A 17,132-nucleotide genomic window follows, 5' to 3' on the forward strand; every position below is an offset into this window, starting at 1 on the left:
AACAAGGGAAGTTGAGGGTGATGCTATACCCAGCCTTCCCCCCCCCCCCCCCCACTTAGAGTAGGTATGTCCTCTACCTCCCAGAAGCTAAAATTAAAAGAAAAGCCTGCATCACTAACAAGGCTCCTGCTTGATGTCAGTACTCAGTGCTTCCTTATCCTGGCCATCGCGTGTGTAAGGCCCATGGTGATCATTTATGCTCAGACAAATGACTCAAGTCAGTTGCTAAATTTTAGATTGAGTCCTAACATTCCCTTCTATTGTTGTGCTAGCATTGCTAGGGCTCATGCCTAGGTTAAGGGAATTTTGGCAAGTACCTCAGCGTACCATTAATTTCAAGTTTGTTCGTGAGTGGCCACACATTTGTATACTTTACCACTAAAATCTTTTCAGCGCTTTCCCAATACTAACATTTTTACAGATGTTCATGTTTGTCTGCATGAAACTGCACCCCCACAGGGAAGAGGACCAGAGGTCCACCATATCTAGACTCCCTGGAACTGGAGTTACACGATGTACCTACCACCTCATACAGGTCAAGGAACTGAACCTAAGAACAAAAGCTGAGTCATCTATGCACCCAAAACTGACCCTTTAGACTTGGCAGTGTAAACTTTCCTAAAAATAGCTAAACACTTTGCTAGCACGTTGCTGAAGAGTACTTTTTAAAACAACCTACCATAGGATTTGAACACGTCCTCTTGCACCTTGTGGGTTCAGTATAAACACATTCCCGTACGTGCTTTGAAATAAGCACTCATTGCTAACTGGCAAAGCTGATGTCCCTATCCTGTAACAATCTATTTGGCATGTTTTCAATCAGTGTTTATGTTAGAGGATAAATTGCCGTAGTCACTTCTGTCCTTCCACCATGTGGATGCCAAGGAATTTAACTTAAGACTTTTTATTTCATTTCCTTTACCCACTTGGCTATCTCACTAACCTAACCCTCTTTTTCCAGGGTGTTGCTCTGCTGAAATTCTCTTGGAAGCTTATTAAATTCTAGTCTTTCCTTTGTTCACATTTAAGAATCCTCTACCAAATTAAAGGCCATAAAACTGTCTTGTGAGACAGGGTCTTACTATGTAGTTAGTTCTAGGTGTCCAGAACTATGTAGAGACCAGACTTGCTTGTAAGTCAGAGATCTGCCTGCCTGGCTAAAACATCTAATTTTCAGGAATTATAAGTTTGCCAGGGCCAGAGCACTGACTGCTCTTCTAGAGGAAGAGTTCACTTCCCAGTACCCACATGGCAGATGACATACTATGTCATGTAGGCAAAACACCAATGTATATAAAATAATAAATTTGAAAGAAAACTGTGGTGACATACACCTTAAATAGTAAATAAAAGTAAACTTTCCCAAGTAGCCTGTCCTTCCAGCACCAATTTTAAGACTTCATTGAATATTTTGCAACCCTGCTAAGCCCCAGTTTGACCATGCATGTACACAACACCAAATCTGAAAACTCATCTTTGCTACCTAGACTTGACTTTGGGTATACAATCAGACAAGAGGGGGGAAAAAAAAAATCCCCCACAAAACCCTATTTGAACAAAAGACAATCAAGATTTTAAAATATCTTTATTAAAAGGCAATAAGTTCATTCCTCTTTCGTCTTGACTCATTTTCTGATACAGCTCACTTGATCCTGTCAATTAAAAAATATGATTAATCCAAAAGAACCAGGTTTCAAAATTTCAAACATCACTTCTACAAAGCTCTAACAACCAATTTTCCTAACCCTGCCAATCAAGGAACGTGGTGGTTAGTGGCAATTTTATAATAGCAAAGAGCTACAAGGCAGTTTAAAATGCTGGGTCAGGGGTGTAGCTCAGTTGGCTGAGTTATCTACCTAACAGCTTTCATGAAACATTTGGCAATTCTCTTTACCACACACACCAAGTCTGGTGACAACCTCCTGTAATCCCAGTTCTCTGGAGATAGAGGGAGGAGGAACTAAAATCCAAAGAAATCTAACATCACTTATTTCACTTACCTAGTGTTTTTCAGGCTAAACGTGGCTTTGCTTCTTGGCTGGCCTGTGTTGTGTGATGTCTTGAGGACAAACATCTTATTTCACCTATAAAACAAAATTGAAGTAATAAATAGCCCATAAATTTTAGCCTAATTTATTTTTTGGTTTTTTAAAGACAGGGTTTTTAAAAACCCTGTGTAGGTCTGGCTGTCCTGGAGCTATGTAGACCAGATCTGCCTACCTCTTCTTCCCAAGTGCTAGGATTAATGGTGTGCCCACCCACCACCTAGTGTAATGTTTGTGTTTTGGGTGCTACCATGGAGGTACTAAGAATCAAACCCAGGTATCAAGGCAATTCCTAACCCTCCACTAACACTCAAAAAACTAAAATTGTATCTTGGTACATTTTTCAGAATCAAAGAATTTTCACCACCAAGCCAAAGATAAATCAGATCCTAAAACCCCCATTTCTAAGGACACTTACTTCAAAGTAAAGACTCCAAAAATCAGCCAACATCAATCATTCTTACCTAAAGAATAATAAGAAAAAGTTAATATAAAAGACAAGGGTATAAGATAAAGGCTTGAAAAATGCTAGTTAACTTCCAAATTTAAAAGAGCAAAATTCCAGAGATTAAAGACTGGAATAAGTTGTAGCATTAAAAAAAAAAAAGAAGAAAAAAAAAGGAAGAAACTTTACGGGGGGAAATCTAAAATTATTCTTTATGTAAGTAGTAAGTAGATGACAGGATTAGGATGAAAACTATCTTCTTCAAAATGCAAAAGCCTCTTTTCTATTTTCACCAGTCTGAGCACAATGAAGTTTGACTGCAACCCAAAATATACTATCCCTTATGTGAAGGTATGTGACAACGTTGACCTCACTGAGCTAGCTCTACAACATACCCTGCTTCCCCAGTCAATTCGTTGTGTCTTTCATTCTTAGGTAGAATAACCTCCAGGAGTGCTTTGACCCTTTTCCCACAGCACACAACACTGCAGTTCTTTACCCTGCAATCCTATTATGTATTTGCCTCAACCTTTGTCCTCCAAGTCCTCACTGTGTTTTAAAGTTAGGGCAGGGAAGCTATGCCTTATTGAAACAGCAAGGAAAGTTTTTCTGAGGGAGAAGTCAATGGCCTTCACTATATACCTGGCACAATACACAAGAAACAGAAAACTCAGCCTTAAATTCAAGTTCCAGGTTTTTCTTCCTCCCTGAATCATTACTGCCGAAGATATAAGGAATAGTTCTCTGTTGCACATGGACCATCCATAAGGGATACTATATCGTTTTGCATTCTTTCCCCATTCTCCAATCATCCCTATTGTATGTCCAGGCCCTTTTCACTTTCATTTTTTTCTCCAGCACTGGTGTTCAAAAACATTATTTTTATGGTTGGTTGTTTGCCAATAGCTGTTGAGATTTCCACATTTGCATCTAGAAAATTGCCAATCATTATCTAGCAGCAATGACAGATGATAAGGAGCAGTTAAATCCTCTGGATTCTCTCCCCAGTAGGGAGCCATTTGAGAACTGCACTAGCTAGACAGCACTAAACATTATCAGCTAAAGCCAAAACCAAAAGATAAGGCCCAGAACAAACACCCCAGAGCTCTAAAACCTATCCAAAATCATTAACACAAAGGCAGCAGTAAATGCAGGACTGTGGATCATGTCACTGCAGCTGACAATGATTAACAATAGGAGACATGCACCCCCATTAAGGTTAAAGTCCAAAACTAATCACACGCATCTCTTCATTAGAGAGTGAGAGTATGCACTGCTGATAGGCTGCAAGCAGCCTTGTATCAAGAGCTCCCATTGCATCTCTTTCATCTTTCTGAAAGCACCGGGATCTGCTCCAAGGGCCTAACAGTACGATAATACATTCTGGCATCACACCTCTGAACTTAGGATTTCATTTAAAAACTAATTTTTTGGTTGCAACAAGATTATGAAATACAATGCGAGCACCTCAGTATATAGTATTACTGGAACCCATTTAATTCCCAGCTTTTTTGAGTGTTTTAGAACCCCGATATACTGTAAGATTCACCATTTACATCTACATACAAATTAAACTAGCAGAAATCTACTTAAGTCAATGGTTTCTCATTCTGAAGTACAAAAGCCTCATCTTAAAGCAGACCAATGGGGAAAAAAAATAACCCCACCCCAAGTTCCCTAAGTCCATACATTATATCAAGTATATTCTCTGCAAGTTGTTACTGTTCAGAAGAAATAAGCCTGAGCTCATGTTAATACTCAAAATCGCTAACTGAGCCACGGTAGCAAGGATGTACTACCGATTTAACAGACTATGACACTGCAATGCCCCATCAGGGTTCCAGGCAGGTTAGTGATACTCATGTCACACTGTTTTGATTTGTAGCATATGAGGAGCTAAGTCACCATTGCTTTCATCTATCAGTAATCACAGTTGTTTGCTTGGAGTAAATACAAATCTGCCCCACCATCTGACTTGCCTGACCAAAAGCAAGCCATTTTTCTGGATACAGTGAAAGAAAATTCTCACAGTCCTGAGGTTTTCAGCGGCACGTATGCAGAATGAACCAAACTTTCCAGTTACAGAGCAGAAAGCATTATGAGTGAAGCTGTTTGTTCTCATGCATGCTACCTAAACGATAAAGTTAAACTGAATTGAGGTCTGGAACAGTTGATAGGAAGAAAGCTCAAGTCCTAAGCAACAAAGGAAAATGCTTGGAAGGCTCATAAATCCTGTGGTTACTAAACATTTTGGACTGTAATCAATCACATCCCTAAAACTAGGGAACGAAGTTCAAAGGGCTACTCTGAACAAATGCACTCATTCTACAAAATACGACGAAGTCTTATGGTGGGGATGATTCCCAATGCTTTCAACTGTAGGAAGTCAGTGTTTCACACTACTTTCCCCCAAGTTCAGAGTATAAACATACTTAGACAAGCCACATAACTTTAGCTATTCGTTAAGATTCCCATTTAAGCCCAAGTTAGTAACAAAAGTGTTCCCATGAAGCCCATTCCTGGAAAAATTTGATCACATTACAAAAACAAATCCCAGAAGAAAAAAAAAAAAACCCACCCCCCACCCTGTGTCATTTAGTTTTAATTCACTCATCTTGCAAAACAATTCTCAAGATTGCATAATGAAATCATTGCTGACCAATGGGAGGTCAAGTGTGCTACTAAGGAGACTAAGTGTCACAAACTACAGTCTTCATTAAGGTGCTATGAGCACCCCAGGCCAAGTATGGTTTGGTTCCCTCCCAACCACAGATGTGTTCCATTTTATCTTCAGTTACAATATGTAACTAAAGAAAACCACAAAACTTCAAGACACCAAAAGATTCAAGTTTGCATTTTCTGAGATCTCCAACAACACTGAATTCTTCCTAACAAATTACAGATCTAACCCCAGACCCAGATTTTGAATTAACCTAGCTTATCATACAAGTATTAGGTGCTGCACTGTAATTTCACTGTCAGAAGTGTGATGTCAGAATGCCCACTGAATAAAAGCACATAGCAAGTCACCAAGTTAGATTATATTGCTTGTTACCTACCTGTATGCAGTCGGCAATGAGAATCTTGGAGCAAGCAGGAATACTACATCCGGGTCCTAATGTCCATTGCCATTTGCGGTACTACGTTCCTCACAGTTACGCACTGCAGAAATGCTGGCTAAATGCAGTTATGTAGCAGGCCACTACTTTAATAGTGCACAATTGCAGTCCAAGAACACCACAAAACATTCCGCCACAACTATGTGGCTTGCCCAAGCCAAGTACCTAAATTTTTATCTGCCATATGCCACTTGTAAAAACTGCACAGGTGTAACATCACAATTTTCCCAGATTGTTTATATTAGTGGTACAACACACATAAAGAGTGGTGGGTTTTAAAGTACTTATGAATTTAATGTCCTAGGGACAAAATATGGTCTCACCACATAATGTATGTCAATGGGTTCAGCTTATAGCATGCCTGTTAAATATATATTACTGTCTTAGAGAAAGTGTGCCCTGCAAACAAAATTTTGAGGAAGTGAAAGGAAGAAATGGGGGCAGGTGATTTCTTCTACGGGAAAATGTCTAAAATACATCCTGTTATCTTCCCCTCCCACCCTAAGTTCCTTTTGCTTCAACTGCTCAATATGATTTAAAATTCACTAAAACAATCACATGTAAGACTTATTGAAAGTCTCAGTAGCTTACGACCCTTGGTACACTGATCAAAGTCAATGTTGGTTGACACTATGCAACCTTATCTGCTAAACACAGTTTAGCAACTCTACAGCCCACAATGAAGGCTATCAAAAGGCACAATCTCAGGAAACTATCCTTTAAGTATCCTTCAGCTCTCTTCAAAAGTATACTACTACCAAAAGCTTATTTTAGGAGTCTGTGCCAGCATCCCTTATAAAGAAAGGCATGTAATCTGAAAAATAAACTGAAACATTAATTTTATAGGCAGATTTTCCATTTCCCCGCCAGCCCCCACCCACATACATTCAAATTCACCCTCCATGGGTGTCCCATGAACACCCTCAATTTTCTCATTATTATGGTCCCTACTATACAATTCAACCAAATGAGCTCCTTTCAAATCCAGACCTTTGTTTCAGTACAGAAAACCTTCATGCATCACCAATTATTAACTTCACTTGGGCCAAAACTTTCTGATTGCTAAAATTATGATGGAACTGCCTACTTCCAAGTGTACTGGTGAAGACAATGAACGTATTTTTTTAAGGAGATTTTTTTTCCCTTAATACACCATATACCTGTCAGTTATAAAACCATTTGGTGACATGGTTCTTATAATCTACTTGTGTTTTACTTTAAAAATTACGGTATTTTCCTATTCATGAAGCACTCAATTGTTTCCACAAGAGGTCTCCTTTTGTACTCAAGCACAATACTCAACCTCAGCCAAGTGATTTAGAATTTCTTTTGCCAATTAGCACCAAGGATAGAGGTGAAAAGGATGAAGACATTCCATAGTGAAAGTTCTATAATGTATAGACTTGAATGGAAATGTAACTAAGAACAGAGCCAAGCCATTCTTACTTTACGTACTGTAAGAAGTTTTTCCTCTTAACATATTTACACTGGGAAGAAAAATCAAGCTCCCATTATACTCATAGACAACAGTAAACAATCTACTTTATTATTATCAAGTCAGAAAGTCTCTTGTTCTAATGAAAGGAAATTCAATGAAGTTGACAATCAGCTAACATCATCAAAACACCCCCAAGCTTACGGTGGGAGGAAAGAGTATTTATACTATGTAGCCTGAGCAACTCTCTCCAGGTTTAGTGCTATGTTAAAAAGAATGGTATAAAAACAGGTCAACTCCATAGTGAGAATGGTTATTGGCAGTCCTACTTAGTAACAGTCACCACTAGCTCTTAAAGAGAACCAATAGATTTTTCAGTCTACAGATTTTGCTCAATAGCACACAAGGAGGTGTATTTTAAAATCTAAAGAGTACATAAGGCTAAACCTACCTTATTTATTGTTAACTAACAACTCTTAACTCTTCTCAACTTAAAATTTCAGACTAAATCCCATCTTTTAAATCACTTAAAGTAATACATGAAAAGGCTTCATGTTTAACAATCTTTAATTCAAATGCAAAAGAGTTCAGTAACAAGCCGATTGTAGGGCTTGGGAATTATTCGTTTAAAACAAAACAATAGGGGAAATGCAACAAGATGATCTTTCCATTTTCAAAAGCTTTCAAGGAAAGGATCATAGATAGGGCCATAAAGGATCCGCTTAACCAAACCCCCTTCTCTCACTACCCATAGTTTATACCCACTCCATAATCTCAATACATCTTCCTGAATGAAGATTTACAGTTCCACTTTTCTAACATAACCGTTTAAAAATGCTTAGCACCAGCTTGCTTCCTATAATGCCAAATAAATCCTAACTACTTCAATATCCATTTCTTTTTAAACCAAGGGGGGTATGTCATTTGTAGAATGCAATACTTAGCCTCCAGATACATTTCCCAGAAATGGCATATGCCACTCAAAGGCCTAGACACGCTCATGCTTTCCAAGTGGAATACCTAGCCTAATGTGCATAGAAGCATGAATGGCAAAGTTGAAGATCAGTATTATAACTATTTTTCTATTTATTCGAAGCACAGTAAAAAAAATGGTACACTTTGGAAATTCAGTGGCACAAGGTACACTGCCATTAACTTGAGAAACATTATACAGTTAAAAAAAAAAGGAAATAAAAAGAATTTTTTTTCTCCTGTTTCAAACACTGCGTTACATAATTTTACCTGCCCAAACAGACCATTTACAAATATCAGGTCAATAAACTGCTAACATCCATAAAAAGGTAGCTTTCTTACTAAAATGCAAGAATTTAAAAGTGGTATCTAAACAAGAAAAGACAAAAACAAACTGGAATGAAAGCCTAGATATCTAAAATCGGGGTTTTTTGTTTGGCCCTTCATACTCTTCTCTTCCTCTACCATATCCTGCTGGAGTTCCAGGCCCCATTCCTCTAGGACCCTGTCCACCCACAGGACCCGCACCTCCCTGCCCAAAGCGCTCAGTACGCTATTGGAACAGTAAATTAACAGTTCATTAAAATGTAGTTGATGTCCATGTGTGTTAAGTAAATATTTTAGAAGGTTCCGTAGTCAACGTTCGTCGATACAATCACCAATGAGTCGATCCACAGGTACCGGGAACATAGAAAGGAAAAAAGGGTAATTTGAAAATTAGTTTACGGTAATACATGCCTTGTGGTATGTTCCCACTTGAGCCATTCTCATACACCTGTTTCAAAGAATAGATCTTCCCTGTAGTGCTAAAAAATTTAAGAATTAGTGCAGATGTGAAAACCCATTCCAAAATGAGTTATAAGAAATTCACATCAGATTAATCCACTGAAACACTTGTCCAGGTATGAACAGAAAATCATCTCCAAGCCTAACAAGCCCAATCAGACAAAAGGCAACTCACTCAATGAATTGACAAAGACCTACTCACCAGTTAGTGGCATGTGCTGCATAAGAAACCTTGTGCTTTTCAAGATCTTAACACACATCTGCAAAATTGCAGAAATCTTAAAAAGTTGGGATGAAGCTTAATAAAATACTACCATACTACAAAAAAGAAACAGCACAAAAAACTAATAGATTTTTACCTAACCGGCACAGTAAAACTTGATCAAAAACTTCTCACGTTGCCACAGTCTCACAGGCATCCCACACTTCAGAGCCATCACTATAAACCAGAGACACTTAGCATGCACAGTATGTTTCTGCATTGTTACAGAACACAATAGACAGCCCACCTACTTCCAAGTCCAACTTTCTCTTAGTTTTGAAAAGAGCACTATTAAGTTGTTATGATTCCATGTTTTAGGTTATCTCCCAAAACAGCCTATTACCAATCTTGGGTGACTGCAATAAAGCGGTTACTGACCACTACTCCATCTAGTTTTAGGTACTGTCACTTTTAAAACACAAGTAAAATAAAACCCACATATCCTAACAGCAGAACTCTACAGACATTCCACTTAAAATTCTACTCAAAATAACCCAGTTACTGGTCATTACTCAAAATAAATAAAAATAAAGATGACACCAGACTTTAACTGTCCCTATAAATTCATCTTAAAACACTACAGAAGTACTCAAACAGACTACTCTCAATCTTTTACTCTTGAAAAATCTTCCAAACAGTATGGCTTCTATAAGAGTTAATTTGAGGCTTCAGAGTCGTATTACAATAGCTAAGGATTTAGGAGTTATTAAATGTATAAACCTGTGTCTAGACACAGAACCTAAAGAACACATGTCAAACTAGTTAACAAATTTGATGTATATACCTTGTACCTTCAAGAAAGTACGTAAAACCAAAATATTAATTGTAAGTGCAATTTGATGGAACTTAACAGCACTATATCCAACCATTTATAATGTTAAAATTTCAAGAAACCTTAGGCAGGTTTTAAATGAGGTCTCACGCTAAAACTGCAAATTCCTATATAGAAAATAAATCTTATGAGCTACAAAATGCAGCTCCTTTGTGACAAAGGCCTATAGGTGAATTACTCCGATTCAATTTATTTACAAAAAATGTATTCCCACCAAAATGCAGTTCCTAAAGATCTGTAAAGCCCTACTGCAGCCACTCATAACAAAATTCACTTTACTACTACTGTCAAGCACCTGACAGACTATCTCATATAGATAAAAGCATGATTGTATCAAGGGGTTCAGAACAAATGCACACATCCGTATGCTTAAATTATTGTTGACTTTGCTACCCTGTAGCAAAGTAGAAACATCAGTTTATTTCAGATGTACCTACAGAGAGACCCAACAGGTGGGAAACGACGAGTCAAAACACTAGACAGTTCTTTTTCATGGGCTAGAAATAGAAACCACAGCAATTATAAGTCAAAGTCCTACCTGTCACTCTAACATGCTTAAGACTACAAGCCATTGAGTCTGATTCCTACTTATGGCAAATGCCAGCTCCGGAAGAATGGCACCGTGCCATTTGTCTCACTTGGATGAAGAAAAACCATATAGAATTACCTAACATCTAAAATTTGGATTTGCCGTGCACTGGAGGTTCAAAAGTGCATAGACAATAAAATGGAAAATACCTAACTACTTATTGCCAAAGATAACTCCACATACAGCAGCATTGAATCCTTTGTTGGCAACCAGATCTGTTTAGGTTACCACACATAGTTCTACATTGCCAAAGTAATCCTCAGTATTACATGTATTTACATGATGGGGGAACTAAAAGTCCAGTCAGCTACTTTTTAAAAAGAGAGAAAGAGAGGGGAAAAAAAAACACTCAAGTCATGAAATTAAGGATTTCCTTTGTACTATGTCCCACAGGATACATTACCATGTCGCTTCCCATCATGGAACCACTCATGGTTGCTGGTGGAACTCCAGGATTAGCTTCATAACCTATGCCACCACCTCCACCTAGAGGTGGAAATTTCTGGCCTCCTGAACCATAGGGATCTAGGAAAGAAAGAAAGTGGTTACAACCAACAGGTAACTGTGGCTTTGTGTTGATACCATTAATTTAATTCTCACTTACCTCCCATGTTCATTGTTCCACCACCACCCATTCTCATGTCTCTTTCTCTCTGGGGAAAGGGGGAAATTAAAAAAATAAACTTACTTATACATGAAATATGCAAGTACTCTAATATAAAGAAAATTTCAACACAAGAAGTTTATCCAGGCTTGGTGATACACACTTCTAATTCCAGCACTTGGGAGGCACAGGGAAGTAGACCACTGTTTGACACCAACCTAGTGTACATAGAGAATCCAGGCCAATCAAGGCTACATAGAAGCAAGACCTTGTCTTGAAAAAAAGGGGGGGAAAAAAAAAACAGCAACTCACAAAACAATTCAAACTTCAAAAACCATATTTTTCTATTTGATTGTGGTATTTAAGTGTCCTGAAAACTGGCTAGAGAAAACAAAAACCTTCATGAAGACTGTGGTGGTGCAGGCTTTTAATCCCAGCACCAGAGGTCAAGGCAGGTGGGCGGACCTCTGCAAAATTAGAGGCCAGCTGTTACACAAAGGGAAAAAAAAAAAACCTCAATGAAATTTGATCCAGTGAGATCCAGGTAAGTACCACACACAAGACAAAAGACAGCTGCACTGAAGGAGATACATTTACAATGAATACATTTTATGCTAACCAGCACCTTCAGGCTCCACTAACAGGAAACTTACCGGGTCCATGTAGCCCATCCTGCTGTAACTTTCTTCTCGCTGGCGTCTCATTTGCTCCTCCATCTCTCTCTGTCGAATCATCATCTCTTCCTCTCTTCTGCGTCGTTCCTCCTCTTGCCTACAAATGTTTTTCAGGTGTATAAACCTAAGTGTCATCTCTATCTTTAGAATTTATACTTGAAAGAGATCTCAAATTGAGAGGGCCAGCTACTGCCATACAGCAACACCTTGTTCCAAACTACTTGAAAACCCTAGGAGTAGTAGTTTTTCTTAGAATTTTAAAAAGTGTAGGTTACCAAACTGTAACATTCATAGCCTAGACCATAACTATAGACAGCAGCATGCTGACAAATAAGCTTTCCTAACGAAAACTTGTACTTAGTACATCTTGTCTACAGGTAGAAGTGAAGGCTAAATTTAACACTATACCTCAACTGCATTTCTTTACGTTTCTGCATTTCTTGACTGTGAAGTTCTTCCATGCGCCTCAATTCTTCCTGGCGTCTCATCAGATCTAAACAAAGAAATTAATATTTTCAGATTCATGAGACTCTGGAGACATAAAAAAATGTCAACTGATCCTTAGTAAAATTCTGAGGTTTTTTTTTTTTTTCACCTTGGCGCAAAAGATTTGCTTGATGCTCATGGTAGGCGTCTTCCATCTCACTTTCCAGCTTATCTTTCGCATCCTTCATGTTTTTCTCAACTTGCTCCCTTTGCTGTTTTTCCATTTCATCCAAGGACTTCCATCTTTGAGAATATTCATACTCAAATGTGCCGTGCTGAGCAAAACGAGGAGGTGTTTCTCTCTCCCTGACAACACAAAATATATATATAAAGCCAATCTCAGCACTTGGGGAGATAGAGGCACGAGGCAGATCTAAGACAGCCAGGACTACAGAGAAACCCTGACTCAAAAACTTTACATACCTATAAAGCTATGGCCCAGTGGTAAATAAAGCACTTGTATGAGCATGTAGGATAATGTACAATGTCCCGGATTTGATCCCCAGCACCAAGGAAGGACAAAGAAACACAAGACATGGTTTCTTATACTATTGTGTTGTTTGTAAGACCTCCAACTTGCAATCTCACTGTGGAGCCCTGGCATGCATGGAACTTGCCTCCTAGATGAATGCATATGTCATCATCAATTATTTACCTAAATTGTATCAAATCAAGGAATAAATTACGATATAAAATCAAGCAAGAATCCGGGCGTGGGTGGCACACGCCTTTAATCCCAACACTCTTTGGCAGAGGCAGACAGACCTCTGTGAGTTCAAGACCAGCCTGGTCTACAAGAGTTCCAGGACAGCCTCCAAACCACAGAGAAATCCTGTCTGGGGGGCAGGGGGGGGGGGAGGAGAAGGTATGATAATGTATGAGTTTTAAGCCAGTTTACTCTACAGGGAGACCCTCCGTCTAAATTTTAAAAAGTAAAATAATAATAAAATAAATGATACAGTAACAGAAAGGTAGGATAAGAAAGAGCACCTTCCCCATTTTCTATAGCCTAATTATCTAGGCTTAGTTTTCCTACCAGGCAGATCTCATGCAATTTAAGCACTATCTGAATCACATGTGAATGTACCCAACAACTTTTAAGTTCTGCCTGAAGCCAGAGAGACAGGTGGATACATGGGTTTGAGGCCAGCCTGGTCTTTTACAAATCATTTCAAGACAGTCAGGGCTACAGAGAAACCTTGTCTCCAAAAACCCAAAACATTGTGTATTAAGTATATTTAACCAATACTGTAAAACACTTTTCATAAAAGATTTGGTCAGCCTGGCCTACATAATGGAATTCCAGATCCAGAGATACATCAGTCTAAAAATTAGGTAACTTCTAAGCAGAATTATAAAATACTAACTTGTGTTTTAGAGCACCAAAAAGCTTAATCTTACTTTTGATACATTGGATTCTTCTGGGCCAGTTTTTCAGGAAGACCATCTTCATCATCTAACTGTTCAAGAGGTTCCACAATGACTGGGCGAGGAGTCCTAGTAACAGAAATCATTCCTCACCTTAACTTCCTTCTATCTTTATAACAACTATCCCCCTAAATTATAAGAAATTTATCAGAAACAAAAGACAACTTACGTTGTCAATAGGAAAACACCTTCACTGCATCGTTCAAATGCCTTTCTTGCCGCTGGCTTTGAAGCAAATTCAACAATGCCTTTCCCTGTAGATCTGCCACGATCATCCACAATTACAACAGCCCTTTCAATAGGACCAAATTGGCTAAAGGCCTCTTCCAACAGTTCGTTAGAAACATAGGGTGACAGATTCCGAACAGAAAGGGCTGCAGCATGTGTGGCAAAGCGAACCCGAAGCTGTCTACCTCTCATGGGGGTGTCATCAAGCTCGGCTTTCGCTATTTCAGCCAAGGCCCTAGATTCCTGTAAATATGAGAAACATTTTAAACAACCCCAAATCTAGCTAAAGTCCAATTTGTCATGCCCCTTCCTATTCCCACAGGCCAACAGAAGCATCCTCTTCACATATCCTTCCCGGCATCCGCGGGCTAAAGGTCTGTCTTTGTAGCTTTGCCCCATACACGCTATACTGATATGCATCGATAATAGAAAAGTTTTTCCCATTTAAAATCAAACCTTCAAGACTTTCAATTAGAAAAAAAAAAAGAAACCCAAACACTTCTCTTTATGTACGTGTATATATATAAAAAAAAGCCAACCAAATACACTCACAAGTTTAATGAACCCGAACCCTTTGCCTTTGTTGATAAAAACTTCTCCGGGCTCTCCGTATTTAGCAAACAGTCTTTTGAATTCATCCTCTGTGATATCAGCAGGTAGGTTCCCCACAAACAACCGACAGCGCTGTGTGTAAGTTTTTTCTCCAGGCCTCCGCAACAGAGACAAGTTGGCTTTAAATCCCTAATGAAGAAACTGGAATTCAGACACCAAAGCAGAAAACAAAAACAAAGCCAATTCTCGTTGTCCCGAATGGGCCGTTATGACCCATTAGTAAAGATTTTTTTTTTCTTTCCATACAGACACTACCAAGTTGGGGATCCAAGAGGATCACTAAATCTAACATCAGAAAGCCGTGGTCACACAAAATGCTAACACACCCGCCTTCATCAGCAAATGCCAATCTACAGTATGCTGACGTCGAAAGGGAAAAAAATGCAGGCGGGAATTGCACTAAACCGTCCAGCCCTCTCCGACGGCACCGAAATGCACTAGCACGGCGGCGAGGCACCGCCAGCTTCCAGCAGCTCCCGGCCCAGCCAACAGCAGCAGCTCTCCCAATGAGCGCTCTCCCGCTGGAAGCCAATCCCTAGCGCACCGCTCTCCCCGCCAGGCGACAGCCCCGCCTTCGAGAGCATGCGCACGCGGGCTTCCGGCAGCCCACAAAATGGAGGCCTGCGCTGCCGCGGGCGGGGGAGAAAAAAAAAAAAAAAACGCCGAGGGTAGGAAGGCGGCGCCGCCATCTTAGGGGAACGGACGGCTCGCTCGTGCAAACCACTCACCTCCGAGTCAGAGATCTTCTCTTCCGTGCGAGCCGCGGGCCCGCCGGGAGGGGGTCCCTGGTGGTGCTGCTGGTGGTAGGGCGGGTGGTGCTGGCGGCCCCCGCGGGGCTCCCCGCCACCTCGGTGAGGTGGCTTCGGGTGGCCCCCGGGAGCACCCATGCCCGGGCCGCCTCCCGGCTTAGGCCCGCCGGGCATCTTACCGCCTTTCGGACCGCCCGGGCCGGGGCCGGGGCCTTGCTTAGGGCCCGGGCCGGCGCCGCCTGCCGGTGGGGGCGGAGGGCCGCCGCTCTGTGGCGGGGTGGTCGAGACGCCGCTGCTCGGCGTCGAGGGCGGAGGCGGTCCGGGGTGGCGAGGTGACGGCGGGCGGCGGAGTCGGAGTGGGACCCGGGCCCGGCGGGGCGCCGGTGGTCGGGGGGTTGGCGGGCGGGGCCGAGCCGGCGGGAGGCGGCGCGGGCTCACTCCAGGCGCCGAGCCGGGGCCTTGGGGGACGACGGCTTGGACGAGTCCTGCGGCGGAGGCGGGGGCTGCTGATGGGGCGGCTGGTGCGGCGGCGGCTGCTGGTGCGGCGGGGGCTGCTGCGGCGGGGGCTGCTGCGCGGAGGCTGCTGCGGCTGCTGCTGGTGCGGAGGCGGAGGCGGGATCGGTGGCTTCGGGCCGCCGGGGCCCGGGCCCATGGGGCCGCGGTTCTGGTTGAGGCCCATGCCGGGCGGCGGAGAGCGGAAGTCATGGAGCCCGCCGCGGCCACCGCCTCCTCCACGCCGATGAAAGCCGCCACCGCCACCGCCGCGACTCCGGAACCGATCCCGAGACATAGCTGCAGTCAAGGGGCGGTTGAGGCAGAAGCGGAGAAGTTGCTCGGGGAACGTGGATGCCACCTTGCTTCGTACAAAATGGCGGACGACACAAGCTGCGCGCCGCCTTTGTCCTCGTCTTAAATAGGCCAGCCCGGCCTGGCCCGCCTCCCCTAGATTGGCAGCTGAGTCGGCCAATAGCAAGTACAGAACTCGATGATGAAACCGAAGTCGTCCCTATTGGCTTCCTTGACAGAGGCGGGAGGGAGGGAGGGGCGGAGGTTTCCATTTGACCTATGAAGGGGTAAGGAGTTGTCTATCCGCCTCTTTGATTTGTTGGGAGAAATTTGAATGGGCATGTCTTGCAACTTTCCCGAGAAATCAAATATCCAGGACCCTATCAGCTGCCGATAGGATGGAAGAGCTCTTTTCTTTCTTCTATTCTTCTTTGAGCAGTCGATATACTTGTCCAGAAAAACATGTTCACTGGTTCAAAGTTGTAAAACGAGCGCCTCCTGCTTAACTCTAACCTGTGCCAGGCCAAAGAAGCAAAATCTCACAGAGTTTAAGTCAAAGATTTTATTTCATTGAAACCCCAGAGGAGGCTAGCAGGTTGGCAAACACAAGTGAGACCATCACTTGGAAGGGGAAAGCTCAATGATCAGGAGTTCAAGTTTATCTCTACATTATCAACTACATTCAGTTAGAAGCCAGCTTGGGCTACATGAAACGTCAAAAAAAAATAAGAAAAAGGATAAGCAAAAATAGCCCATAGGAACACAATTTGTTGTACTATAAAACTGGCCATTAGGCTTGAGAGAATACAGTCTTTGTCCAAGAGGCAAAGTATGTTAGAGAGCCGAGGACACAAGCCTTTGGAGTTACGAAAGCCTGACAGGGAAAAAGTTAGTTTAACCTTCCCAACATGGGGTAAAAGATATAGATTTATGACTGCATGTTTATTTTGCTTGTTTGTTTTTTGTGGGTTGTTTTTTTTTTTTTGTTTGTTTGTTTTTGGTTTTTCGAAATAGGGTTTCTCTGTGGTTTTGGAGGCTGTCCTGGAACTAGTTCTTGTAGACCAGGCTGGTTTCGAACTC

At 41.5% G+C, this 17,132-nt stretch overlaps 1 protein-coding gene across 1 annotated transcript; it reads right to left on the bottom strand.

Moving 5' to 3' along the window:
- Positions 1-1,568: 1,568 nt before the first annotated feature.
- On the bottom strand, positions 1,569-16,168 carry Sfpq (splicing factor proline and glutamine rich). The gene is given in 17 exon segments (XM_027399314.2): positions 1,569-1,652; positions 2,001-2,084; positions 2,464-2,509; positions 5,550-8,569; positions 10,889-11,010; positions 11,090-11,138; positions 11,743-11,860; positions 12,172-12,256; positions 12,359-12,555; positions 13,651-13,746; positions 13,847-14,148; positions 14,458-14,646; positions 15,246-15,591; positions 15,593-15,698; positions 15,701-15,736; positions 15,739-15,838; positions 15,841-16,168. Coding segments are annotated over 14 exon segments (2,100 nt in total). The 5' UTR covers positions 16,057-16,168; the 3' UTR covers positions 1,569-1,652; positions 2,001-2,084; positions 2,464-2,509; positions 5,550-8,431.
- Between the last annotated feature and the right edge of the window lie 964 nt (positions 16,169-17,132).

The sequence above is a fragment of the Cricetulus griseus genome, chromosome 2, assembly GCF_003668045.3.
Source record: "Cricetulus griseus strain 17A/GY chromosome 2, alternate assembly CriGri-PICRH-1.0, whole genome shotgun sequence".
Classification (NCBI taxonomy): domain Eukaryota; kingdom Metazoa; phylum Chordata; class Mammalia; order Rodentia; family Cricetidae; genus Cricetulus; species Cricetulus griseus.